The sequence below is a fragment of the Chiloscyllium plagiosum genome, unplaced genomic scaffold, assembly GCF_037043375.1.
Source record: "Chiloscyllium plagiosum isolate Xiang-an unplaced genomic scaffold, Cpla_swu_hap1 HiC_scaffold_11, whole genome shotgun sequence".
Lineage (NCBI taxonomy): Eukaryota > Metazoa > Chordata > Chondrichthyes > Orectolobiformes > Hemiscylliidae > Chiloscyllium > Chiloscyllium plagiosum.
The window spans coordinates 75761753-75775654 of record NW_028270149.1 but is presented as its reverse complement, the minus strand read 5'-3'; the positions used below and the strand labels follow the sequence as shown (position 1 = coordinate 75775654).

At 42.5% G+C, this 13902-nt stretch overlaps 1 protein-coding gene across 1 annotated transcript in view; it reads right to left on the bottom strand.

Moving 5' to 3' along the window:
* The window catches only part of LOC122557109 (adapter SH3BGRL), an 81635-nt gene that overhangs the window by 23764 nt on the left and 43969 nt on the right, over positions 1-13902 (bottom strand). The window contains exon 2 of the mRNA XM_043704427.2: positions 7465-7650. Coding sequence (XP_043560362.1) covers positions 7465-7650 — 186 coding nt within the window. The remainder of the gene's footprint in view (positions 1-7464; positions 7651-13902) is intronic.

Sequence of the window (13902 nt, the reverse complement as noted above, 5' to 3'; positions counted from 1 at the left end):
AACAATGGAGGTCAGGCTAACCAGCCAATAGTGTCCTGTTTTCGGCCTCCTTCCCATCTTAAACAGGGGGTTAAATTAGCCATTTTCCTCTGGCACCGTCCCTGACTGCAGTGATTCCTGAAAGATCACCACCAATGCCTCTACAGCTATCTCCTTCAGAACCCTGAGGTGTGGTCCATCTGGTCTGGCTGAATTATCCACCTTCCAGCTTCCCCAGCAGCTTTTCCTCAGTGATGGCCACTACACCCACTTCTGCCCCTTGACTCTTGAGGTTCTGGCATGCTAATGGTGCCTTTCACCAGTGAAGTTGAAACTTTATTGCTGGAACAGCACAGCAGGTCAGGCAGCATCCAGGGAACAGGAGATTCGACGTTTCGGGCACAGGCCCTTCTTCAGGAATTGGCTCATTCCTGAAGAAGGGCCTGTGCCCGAAACGTCGAATCTCCTGTTCCCTGGATGCTGCCTGACCTGCTGTGCTGTTCCAGCAATAAAGTTTCAACTTTGATCTCCAGCATCTGCAGACCTCACTTTCTCCTCGAAGCTTTCACCAGTGAACACTGATGCAAAGTACCTATTCAGTTCCTCTGTTATTTCTTTGCTCCCAACTATGACTTCTCCAGCCTCATTTTCAAGTGGTCTAGTGTCCAGTCTTGCTTCTCTCTTACCTTTAATATATCTACAACAACTCTTCCAATCTTCTTTAATATTACTACCTAGCATATTCTCATATTTCATCTTCTGCCCTTTTGTTACTTTTATAGTTGTCCTCAGCTGGTTCTTAAAGGCTTGGTTTTCCAATAATCTTCACCACATTGTAAACTTTTCTTCTTTTTGCTGTCCCTCACTTCCGTTGTCAGGCATGGTTGACTCATCCTCTCAGTGTGTTTCTTCTTCCTTGGGATGAATTTCTGCTGTGCCTCCCGAATAACCTTGAGAAATTCCTGCCTTTGTTACTCCACTATTTTCCCTGCAAGGCTCCCCTTCCAATCAAATCTAGCCAGCTCCTCCTTCAAGTCTTTGTAGTTAATTTTACTCAATGATAATTCTGTTACATCTGATTCCAGCTTCTCCCTCTCAAATTACAGGGTGAATTCCATCATATTACAGTCACTGGCCCCCGAGGGGCTCCTTCACCTTAAGCTCCTTAATCAAGTCTGCCTGATTACACACCACCAAATCCAGAATTGCCTGCTCCCTGATGTGCTCTAACACAATTTGCTCCAAAAACAGAAACCATGCCGTGGACATTTTATAAATTCCTTTTTTTTAAAATTCGCTGCCAACATGATACTCCCCATTCACCTGCCTATTGAAGACCCCCATGCTTATTATAATGGTGTCTTTCTTACATGCCTTTTCTACCTCCTAATTTATTGACTACTCCACATCCTGACTACTGCGTGTAACTCCCTACAGGATCTTTATCCTTTGAGAGTCCTCAACTCTGCCCACACAGATTCTACACCTTCCAACACTATATCATTTCTTACTATCGATTTAATTTCATTTCTTACAAACAAGGCAGCCCCACCCCCTCTATTCAACTGCCCGTCCTCACGATAGGAAACAAATCCTTGGATATTTAGTTGCCAGAGCTGAAAATGTGTTGCTGGAAAAGCACAGCAGGTCAGGCAGCATCCAAGGAACAGGAGAATCGACATTTTGGGCATAAGCCCTGCCAGCTCTGATATCCTTGTAGGAGACAGTGAGGACTACCGATGCTGGAGATCAGAGTTGAGAGTGCATTACTGGAAATTATGAAGGGCTCCGACCCAAAATGTCGATTTTCCTGCACTTCGGTTGCTGCCTGACCTGCTGTGCTTTTCCAGCAACACACTCCCAACTCTGATACCCTTGTAGCTAAGTCTCCGTGATGCCAAAAGCATTGTACCTGCCAATTTCAAGAGAAAACATACTTCCCACACCACTTGGTCAAATCACTTCACGATCTTTTTAGTCTTAATTCAGCTGCCTCTGACTATTCTAAACTCCAGACAGTACAGGTGTAGTCTGTCCAGGCTTTCCTCATAAAACAACCTGCTCATTCCAGACACTGATCAGGTAAACCTCTTGAAAGTAAAGCAGGAAGAGAAGCCAAGGAGGTATCACCTTAGCATGCGTGAGCAGTCATGGGGGCTGGAAGCTAACACACCAGAGAAACTAAACAAGCAAAACAAGGTAACAAACCTCTCCTGTTCAGTAAGCTCACGAGTGATTTATGATCTGTTTGAAATTGGAAATTACTGTCTATACACTGTACTATGTTCATCTTTGTACCAACAAATGTTTAGCTGTCACCAACTGGAATCAGACATGCTTCATCACTGGAAGAAATCTCTCTTTATTTATTCTTTCAAAACTAGTCATAATTGTAAACTTCTTTTGCGTCTTCTCTTCGCCCCTTCGATCAAAGGAGAATAGCCTCAGTTTCTCTAGTTTCTGCATTATTGAACTTTTTCATCCCTAGCACCGTTCTAGTGAATCCCCCCTTGCATCTTTCTTATTTTTCTTAAATTTAAGCTTGTATCAAACAATATTCTTGCTGGAGCCTAACCAGTCATTTGTAAAGCTTTAGTACAACTTTCCTAATTTTGCACACACTGCACCTGTTTATGCAGCCATTTATGGATCTAACATTTTGAAACGGAAAAACCATCTTCTCAGTAAACTTTCATCTGCCACGTGCCTGGCCATTTCACCAGCCTGTCAGCATCTTCTTGAAGTCTGCTACTATCACCTTCGCTTTTCACAACCTGAGTTTTGCATCATTGTCAAATTTAAGTACTCTACACCCAAGCCCCCCATATAATGAGCACAGGTCAAAAAACAGCAAAAATTCCAATGGCAACACTTAAGAAACACCCTTATGCACTTTGTCAGAACCACATTGCCATTAGGAACAATTAAATGTCAAACTCAGCACCTATATTTGGACAACATCCTTGGGAATGGGTTAATGATTCCAACAAGACTCTGGAATGAAACAACCATTCTACTGATCCCTGGAGCTTAAAATTATTCCAAAGAATCTCCATGGATCTATGGATGTTTACAGGAATGTAAGGAATGCATCAATAGACAATAGGTGCAGGAGTAGGCCATTCAGCCCTCTGAGCCTGCACCGCCATTCAATATAATCATGGCTGATCATTCCTAATCAGTATCCTGTTCCTGCCTTATCTCCATAACCCTTGATTCCACTATCTTTGAGAGCTCTATCCAACTCTTTCTTAAATGAATCCAGAGTGTGGGCCTCCACTGCCCTCTGGGGCAGAGCATTCCACACAGCCACCACTCTCTGGGTGAAGAAGTTTCTCCTCATCTCTGTCCTAAATGGTCTAACCCGTATTTTTAAGCTGTGTCCTCTGGTTCGGCACTCACCCATCAGTGGAAATATGTTTCCTACTGCCAGAGTGTCCAATCCTTTCATAATCTTATACGTCTCAATCAGATCCCCTCTCAATCTTCGAAACTCAAGGGTATACAAGCCCAGTCGCTTCAGTCTTTCAGTGTAAGGTAATCCTGCCATTCCAGGAATTGACCTCGTGAACCTACGCTGCACTCCCTCAATAGCCAGAATGTCTTTTCTCAAATTTGGAGACCAGAACTGCACACAGTACTCCAGGTGTGGTCTCACCAGGGCCCTGTACAGCTGCAGAAGCACCTCTTTGCTTCTATACTCAATTCCTCTTGTTATGAAGGCCAGCATGCTATTAGCCTTCTTCACTACCTGCTGTACCTGCATGCTTGCCTTCATTGACTGGTGTACAAGAACACCCAGATCTCTCTGTACTGCCCCTTTACATAAATTGATTCCATTGAGGTAGTAGTCTGCCTTCCTGTTCTTGCTACCAAAGTGGATAACCATACATTTATCCACATTAAACTGCATCTGCCATGCATCTGCCCACTCACCTAACTTGTCCAGGTCACCCTGTAATCTCCTAACATCCTCATCACATTTCAATATTTCTAGTGGACAACACAAATGTGTCAAAGATTGTGCGAAGATTTGTAGCTCGGGTGCTCATTGTTGTGGTTCTGTTTGCTGAGCTGGGAATTTGTGTTGCAGACGTTTTGTCCCCTGTCTATGAGTTTGACTGAGACAACACTACTATTATATGACAAGCCAAACAGAACAGCCAGGGAATTCCTAGAGGCATGGCACTCATCCACAGACTCAATCAACAAGCACATCGACCTGGACCCAAAATACCGGCCACTGCAGTGGACAAATGGAACTGACAACCTGAAGCGGCAGATTCAAACTACTACAAATGCCGGAGGAAAGATCACAGAAGTGCTTCACAGGAGGCTCCCAAGCACTGAGGATGTCCCCTAGACAGGGGACAAAACGTCTGCAACAAATTCCCAGCTCGGCGAACAGAACCACAACAAATGTGTAACTTTGAAATCCTGAAGTTATTTAAATGGTTCCAATGAATCCGGATCATCAACTTTATAAGTTAGTATGAAAGATTCATTTAAATTAAGTTGTCAATTAAATGGATTGGTACTCAAAAGTATCACCAAGCCTTAAGTTGAGAGATGTGGTCCTCTAAATGACCTGTGCATGAGAATTCGGAGGAAGAGGAGAATGAAAATGATGAAGAAACCCAAACTTATACCGATCACAAGGTAATGTAGTCCTGCAATGAATGTGATAGCCACAGACTCCTTTAACTGTGCAGCACTGAACAGTAACTGTGCTTTGATAGTATGTGGGACACATTGAATAAAATATGATCTTGATTCATTAATTTTGAGGATTGATGCAAGATTGAGGAATATGGATGTAGGTTTGCTCACTAAGCTGCAAGGTTCATCTCCCTACTGGGTCTCCGGGCGAAGCACTGCTGATAATTCCTGCTTTCTATTTATATGTTTGGGTTTCTTTGGGTGACGAAATATCTGGAAATGAACCTTCTAACTCAGCGAGCAAACCTACACCCCGAACCTCAACCTGAGCTACAAATCTTCTCAAAACACATTGAGGAATATAAAAGGAATTACTTGCTTTAAGGTTAGTGATGACAGTATTTTGTAATCACCAAAAAAAGATTGTAATTCCATGAAAAGTTGCTGAAATGAGGAGTCATTAAATAAGCAATGACAGTTTACAGTTCGATGAATTTGTCTTCTGTCAAAGTGGTCCAGATAAAACCTCATGTCACAATTTGGAGGGAAAGGAAATGTCTAAAGTTAAATATGTGGATGCAAGTCATAACTGTCAGATTGTGAAAAAAATGCAGTTATGAAGAAATTATTCATGGCCCTAGATGAGAAGTGTCCAATGATAGAGTGCTGTTTACAGAATATCCTGTGCGTGATTTAACCTATTTTAAAATTTTGCTTGTACAAAAAAAAAAAACTTAATTTTATTTAAATGAAGGGGAATATGTTCATTAGATTACTTAGTGTAGAAACAGGCCCCCTCGGCCCAACAAGTCCATACCGACCCTCTGAAGAGCAACCCACCCAGACCCATTCCTCTACATTTACCCTTCACCTAATACTACGGGCAATTTAGCATGGCCAATTCACCTAACCTGTACATTTTGGCCTGTGGGAGGAAACCAGAGCACACGGAGGAAACCCACGCAGACACGGGGAGAATGTGCAAACTCCACACAGACAGTTGCCTGAGGCAGGAATTGACCCAGGTCTCTCATGCTATGAGGCAGCAGTGCTAACCACTGTGCCACCCAATTGTGTTTAATTGTATGCAGGTAGGGGATACTATCAGGGGATTCACTTAAATTCTACAAATAGGAGCAGTCTATAACGTTTGGAGTAGATGCATCTCAGTAAATGAGAAGCTTAGAAAAGTGTGTCAAGATTTGATTCAGGTCTATATGGAATATAAGACTGAGTGTGTTGATACTTTCAGGGAAAACTATCAATATTGGGCAAAAGTGAGGACTGCAGATGCTGAAGATCAGAGTCAAGATTAGAGTAGTGCTGGAAAAGCACAGCAGGTCAAGCAGCATCCGAGGAGCAGGGAAAAAAAAAAAATCAATGTTTCGGGCCAAAGCCCCTCATCAAGAAACATTAGGCTTTTGCCCAAAACGTCGATTTTCCTGCTCCTCAGATGCTGCCTGACCTGCTGTGTTTTTCCAGCACTACTCTAATCTTGAACCTATCAACATTGTCAGATGGCCCAGCACAGGAGTTTGCAAACTTCTTGTCTCCAAAAAAGCAAAATCCCCATAAAGTCTTGGGAATTAGTTTCAAACCATATTAAGCTCATGCTATGTCACTGAACTCCACTTTGATAAATGGTTACTGCCTGCACTAATGAATTCTAACACATTCTCAGTAACCTTCAAAGTTGAAAATCAGTGCTACATTTCAAACACATTAGGCAAAGGTTTATTTTGAAGACGTCAGCCTTCATTGCATGGTCAAAATCCCACAGGTTTATTCACTTTGGATCCACTCAGCTGCTCTAACAAATATTCATATTATATCTCCCAATTCTCCCAGTAACTAATTAGTTTCATTTTTAATTCAACAGCTGTTTAATTCAGCCTCCAAGACTATTTCGGTCATTTCGTGTCAGTGGTGAGGAAGCGTAATAAAAGATTCTTCATCAAATGTGCATAAACCGAACAAATAACTTTGCATGTTCATTACCAGAACCTGCCAAGATTAGAATCACCAGCCACTGATCAATACACACTGACACCTTTTTCAGCAATGCAAGAGCCCTTTGCTAATCGGAAACACATTAATTCCAAAGCATTGATTTCTGGTGTAAATGTGTTGTTAAAAGAAATAAATGTAATAAGCTTTTACAATTTGATGTTATTTGAGCAATTTCAACAAGTAAGGTGACATTATAACTCAAAGTTAACAGGGAAGAGGGATGTCATCAGTTAGAGATTACTCTTGGCACCATTAGTGGATGAAAGCCAGAGTGTGTTCATATATTCCTCTACAGTCATTTTAACCTGATGCAAGAAGGTTCATGACGCCACTCAAAGAGTGGTCAAAGAGAATAGCACACAGCAAGCTGCAGATCAAATACATTGTTCACATACTCAGGGCAACACCTCAAAAGGCTTCAGTTAAAGAGTGGACATTGTATGGGAGGAGAGTGGACAACATTGGGGTTATATTGTATGACCAAGAGAAGGTTGTTGGAAGTATATAGGCAGGTGGTAATTTGGAAAGAATGAGGTGTAAGTTCTGGATGACAGGAGCAAAGTGGCCACCAGTGAGGAAAAGGGAGGAGAGCAGTTTTAAAGCAGTGCAGGACATTTATTGGAATCCTAACAAGGCAGACTACTAATATACAGTGATGTGCATCATGTCGTTCACCCATTTATATCATCAACATTCACTGCTAAGTCTATTAAAAGCTTTGCACATAACTTTACTTGACTGACTTACTGTACTTCATTTTCAAGAATAAGTTCACGTTAGCAATTGAGCAATATTCTTTGTGAAAGTTTGCCTTACCCCACAGTAATGGTCATTATTGAAGATCTGAGGTGGAAGTGGGTTTCCACCTACAGGTCGGCAGTTCTCTGGAACATTCTCCCTCATAAACATTTTGCTTTCATCACTGATTGCAATGTCACATCTTTCAAACTCAATTTTGTTTGCCTGTAGGTAGTCCAATACCTCCTGTTGCTGCTTCTTAATCTAGAAATGAAACCAATACAATGATTACTCAATGCAGGAACCTATGAAAGGTGTTTCCTATACTTGAGATGCTAGTACAAAATCAGGCACATTGTAAAATTATAGACTAAATATATATATATAGTGCTCCTCCTTTGTCAGTTATCATTCTAAAGATGCATTCCAGTTCTATATAAACATACTAGTGTTGCATGTTTATCAGAGAATGATCCAAAATGTGGTCATGAATTAACAAGAGTTCTGCATTCCTGAAAGTGGAGGCATAGGCAACAGTCAAACCTTAACATTAATTCAGGCACCAGCATGTTTCAAATTTGCCTTCCTCTCTACTTTAAGATAACGTCAATGCAGCTCACTCCCTATCAATCCATCATGTAATCATTGAGTTCTCCTGACTTTTTCTCATTCCCATTTTCTGCAATGTTCACAGCACATCCCCTGGAATGTGCTTTTTTTGAAATAAGGAAACATTCACAAAGCAATCAATGTGTAACCAACAACACAAACTGCACTGTATCAAATTAGCCCTGATTTTGTGTCCAGAGCAGTTATAAACGCTGAGAGGTTCACAGCTAGATTGAGGGTCACAACAATTCCATAAATTCTGGAGAGTTTTCTTACCCTCAAAAAAAAACTTGCAGCAAATTATGACTGGCTGTCTCAGATCCTCAGGACATCCCAAGATTGCTGCACCAAACCACTGACTATTCTAGTACAATCACTGTTCTATGGAAAGCTATCATCGAAGATGGCTTTGTTTGACCTGTGCTTGCAGTTTAGGAGCACCAGAGTTACCCATCCTGTCTTCTCCCACTCTCCACTAACCCCTCCCTACAGAATCCATGGCTCCACACCCTCCTCCTACTGCTTGCCACTACTGGGCTGCAGTGGAATGCAGGAATGAGAGGTTACTGCTAGGGGGAGAGCTGCACTTAAAAGTAGGTGAAATTAAAATAATTGACAATCAGTTAAAACACTTAACCATCACTGAACTGAAGGCAGCTGTGTTGATACTCGGGCTTTAGAAAGGTGCATTTTGCTGTGTTTTGTTTTGAAGAGAGGTTTTAAGTCAGAGGTACAGAGCTGTCGATTGAAAGCCCATAACTTAAACAGCTTTTGAGACCTTGGGTTTGTGTTCCAAGTTGAAACAATAGAAGCAGCCTGAAAGAGATGAGCAAGCTCCCACAAAAGCAAGATTTTTAGTTTCAGTTTTTCAATAGTAGCAGTTGCTGGGTTTTGAAGTTGCAGTACACCTCTGCCTACACCTCTGCCTACTCCTCTCTCTCTCTCTCCCCAACACAGAGTTTTCTCTTGATGCTTTTCTTCCTGGACTGGAGAATTGGATGGGAGACAATATATTTTACTGAATTTACTTTTGCCAAGGGTATGTTTGTGAGATGCTACTATATTGTAAGAGTTAATTAGTAATAGCTACTATGTCTAATATTTTGTTAAGTCTTTTGAAAGAGTTACAGCTAAGCCAATTTTTTTTTTTTCTCTTTTGTTGTATTTTGCTTCAAGCCTGGTAGTTTGACCAATCAATTTGCACCCAGAATACAACATCTGGCACTTGCCTTGAAAATAAGTTAGGGTCCAGGCTATCATCTTAACATATTTTGAGGGGGCTTGGTCTGGTCCATAATACAGGCCTCACAGAAGTTTGGGATTATGTTTGGCATGAACTGGTTGGACTGAAGGATCTGTTTCTGTGCTGTGTAGGTCTGACTCTATGACTGGTGAAAATGTTCTTCACCAGTGACAACCTTCACTGAACATAGGTCTGAAGACAAAAATCAACAAGGTTTATGAGAAAAAGCAGATACTGAGCACAAGAATGGGCTGACAAATCTTTAGCTGAAGTTGTGCAGTCAGCAAAGCAGCCCCAAACTGTCAATCAACTGACAAACCAGATTTGATTTTGTTACCAGATGATGACCTCACCCAAGTTCAAAAGCAAATGTTCAACAGTTTGCTTCCAAAGGAAGAATTATCAGCACCAATGATAACCATTATGCTAAATTAGGCAGCAGCCCTCTAGTAACACAACTGAGCATCTGGAAATATCTAACTCCCCATAAGTTAACTGCAGGTGGCAAGTGTACATGTCTAACCCAATCAACAAGTTGTAATAAGGAATGTAGGAGCTGAAAAATGTCCATATTACAGAGGAGGAAGTGCTGGATGCCTTGAAATGCATAAAGGTGGAAAAATCCACAGGACTTGATCAAGTCATAGAGGTGTACAGCATGGAAACAGAACCTTCGGTCCAACCCATCCATGCCGACCAGATATCCCAACCCAATCTTGTCCCACCTGCCAGCACCCGGCCCATATCCCTCCAAACCCTTCCTATTCATATACCCATCCAAAAGCCTCTTAAATGTTGCAACTGTACCAACCTCCACCACTCCCTCTGGCAACTCATTCCATACCAGTACCATCCTCTGTGTGAAAAAGTTGCCTGTTAGGTCTCTTTTATATCTTTCCCCTCAAACCCTAAACCTATGCCCTCTAGTTCTGGACTCCCCGACCTCAGGGAAAAGACTTTGCCTACTTACCCTATCCATGCTCCTCATAATTTTGTAAACCTCTATAAGGTCATCCCTCAGTCTCCGGTGCTCTAGGGAAAACAGCCCCAGCCTGTTAAGCCTCTCCCATAGCTCAAATCCTCCAACTCTGGTAACATCCTTGTAAATCTTTTCTGAACCCTTTCAAGTTTCACAACATCCTTCCAATAGGAAGAAGTCCAAAATTGCACGCAATATTCCAACAGTGGTCTGACCAACGTCCTGATATTTACATAAATGATTTGGATGCGAGCATAAAAGGTACAGTTAGCAAGTTTGCAGATGACACCAAAATTGGAGGTGTAGTGGACAGCGAAGAGGGTTACCTCAGATTACAACAGGATCTTAACCAGTTGGGCCAATGGGCTGAGAAGTGACAGATGGAGTTTAAATCAGATAAATGTGAGGTGCTGCATTTTGGGAAAGCAAATCTTAGCAGGACTTGTACACTTAATGGTAAGGTAAACTTAATGGAGTGCAGGTTCATTGCTCCTTGAAAGTGGAGTTGCAGGTAGATAGGATAGTGAAGAAGGTGTTTGGTATGCTTTCCTTTATTGTTCAGAGTACTGCGTACAGGAGTTGGGAGGTCATGTTGCGGCTGTACGGGACATTGTTTAGGCCACTGTTGGAATATTGTGTGCAATTTTGGACTCCTTCCTTTGGAGGGATGTTGTGAAACTTGAAAGAATTCAGAAAAGATTTACAAGGATGTTGCCAGGGTTGGAGGATTTGAGCTATAGAGAGAGGCTGAACAGGCTGGGGCTGTTTTCCCTGGAGCATCGGAGGCTGAGGGGTGACCTTATACAGGTTTATAAAATTATGAGGGGCATGGATAGGGCAAATAGGCAAAGTCTTTTCCCTGGGGTGGGGGAGTCCAGAACTAGAGGGCATAGGTTTAGGGTCAGAGGGGAAAGATATAAAAGAGACCTAATAGAAAACCTTTCCACGCAGAGGGTGGTACGTGTATGGAATGAGTTGCTAGAGGAAGTGGTGGAGGCTGGTACAATTGCAACATTTAAGAGGCATTTGGATGGGTGCTGGCAGGTGGGACTAGATCGGATTGGGATATCTGGTTGGAATGGACGAGTTGGACCGAAGGGTCTGTTTCCGTACTGTACATCTCTATGACTCTAAGCGGAGGAGAGGGCAATTCAACCCTTTGAGCTTGCTCCATCATTTAATATAATCATGGCTGATCTCAACTGGGCCACGTTTTCACTTTCCTGCAGCTCTCCATAACCCTTTAACACACTAAGAAATAAAAATTTGTCTATCTCCTCCTTACATTTATTCAGTGTCTTGACATACAATTCACTATAGGGTAGTGAATTCCACAGATTCATGAACTTCGAGTGAGGTGACCTTATCAAGGTTTATAAAATCATGAGGGACATGGATAGAGTGAATAACCAAGGTCTTTTTGATGGGGTGGGGGAGTCCAAAACTGGAGGGCATAGGTTTAAGGTGAGAAGGGAAAAATTTAAAAAGGACCTGAGGGGCACAATTTTCATACAAAGGGTTGTGCGTGTATGAAATGAGCTGCCAGAGGAAGTGGTGGATGCAGGTACAATTACAACAAAAGGCATCTGGATGGGTACATGAATAGTGTTTAGGGTTGAGACGTATTGAGTCTAGTGAAGGGGTGGGGAATTGGTGGTGATGGTGGACATGTCAGGTCCTTTTGGAGGGAGGGGACAAGGAGGGGGTTTTGGATCTGGATCAGTGGAATGATTGGATGCAACAGCAGGAGCAAATGTGCTGGGCCCGCAGTGGGTGAAGAAATATGGGCCAAACACTGACAAACAGGATTAGGTCAGGTTGGGATGTATGGTCAGCGCAAACGAGTTGGATCAAAGGATCTGTTTCTACACTGTATGACTCTATGACTCGAAATAATTCCTCCTCATCTCTGTTTTAACTCTGTCAGCCTTTATCCTAGAAGTATTCTAGGACAGCTTTCTACTTCAACACAGATAGATCAGCAAATTGAGAATAAAAAATTTGCTTGAACAAAATGGAGATAAGCTCCATCTTAGCTGACAGATATTCAGTGGGATGGTGCTAATGTTCCAGAGTAACGATCCAGAGCCCCAGCTTATTGGTTCACATCCTTCCAAGGCAGATTTTAATTTTAAATCTACTAATAAAATCTGGAACAATAGTTTTCACTGTATCTCGGTACGTGACAATAATAAATCAAATTTCAAATCAAAAAATAAGGGTTGTCACTTACCATTAAAAAAAACTCATCTTATGCCCTTTATGGAAGGTAATCAGCCATCCTTACCTGGTTCACATGTGACTCAAAACATATAACAATGTGCTTCACCCTTAGTTACCCTGTGAAATGGTCATGCAAGCCAGTCAGCTGTAATTTACCATGACAAAATCTAAAGAAAAGATGTATAACACAGAATCGACAAATGCAGAGTCACCCTTATTAACCTCAGGAGGGCTTGTGCCAAATTTGGGAAAGTTGTCCCTCAAGCACTAGCTTGCCATAGTTACGCTCATATCTTACTGACAGACAACGTCCCAGGTGCCACCTTCACCAGTCCTCGAAATGTCCTGTCTCACCAACAGGCCAGACCCATCAGAAGAAGTTGCATTGGGAGCCCTCCACATTCAATCCAGACCCCGGGTAGTGTAGGTACATCAGGTCAAACATGGGCAAGGAATCTCCTCCTGATTACTATGTACTGCTAATCATCCCCTCATCCCCAGCAGTTGATGGGTCAGTACTCCTTCGCGTTAAATACTAGTTGAAAGAAGCACTGAACGTGACAGGGGCACAAAGCTACCAAGCTGGTTGAGTTCCAAAGTTGCCAGATTGATCTGTAATGAGTGGAGAGGGCACCAACAAGGAGGCAAAAGGTACATGAAACCTCCCTTGCCAAACTACCTGTAGCAGATGCATTTGTCTGTAATCGTGTTGGTCAGACCTTAAAGAAACAATGTTCTATCTTCACGTGCGGGGAAATTCTCCACCGTGTTGGCTGGTACCTCACCACATTAACTGGAACAGTCTCAAATACATCCAGTGACTCAAAACTGGCTACCCAGAAAGCTCTGTAGGCCTGGAAGGTTGATCGCAACTGTGGCCTATAAGCACTTGAGGGCCAGATTGTCCAAGGAGTAGCAATCCCTCACAGACTGCCACACCACTCTTCAATTTTTGCTGTGAATGAGGTCTGTAATTCTCAGAGGAGATTCCATTTTGACAGTCCCCTAATTGAGCAGAGCTGCCAGAGGAAGGCAAACTTTAATGAGCAGTTAGTGGTCATACTCTAAAGTTTAAAAGTCCAGAGTCACAGATCGCCACTTTGATAGTGACTGCCAAAGAGTAAACATTTAACATAAAAATGTGAAGTTAGGATGCTGAGAGGGTAAAGTGAGGGCTGCAGATGCTGGAGATCAGAGCTGAAAATGTGTTGCTGGAAAAGCGTAGCAGGTCAGGCAGCATCCAAGGAACAGGAGAATCGACGTTTCGGGCACAAGCCCTTCTTCAGGGTAGGATGCCAAGTCAGTAGGTAGTAGATTACCAGGGGGTATAGTGCCAGGTGGGTAGGAGTACACTGCCAAGTTGGTTAGGTGCCAAGGTGCAATGTGGCCAGGGACGTTTTGGAGTGTTTAGGGTTGAGACGTATTGAGTCTAGTGAAGGGGTGGGGAATTGGTGGTGATGGT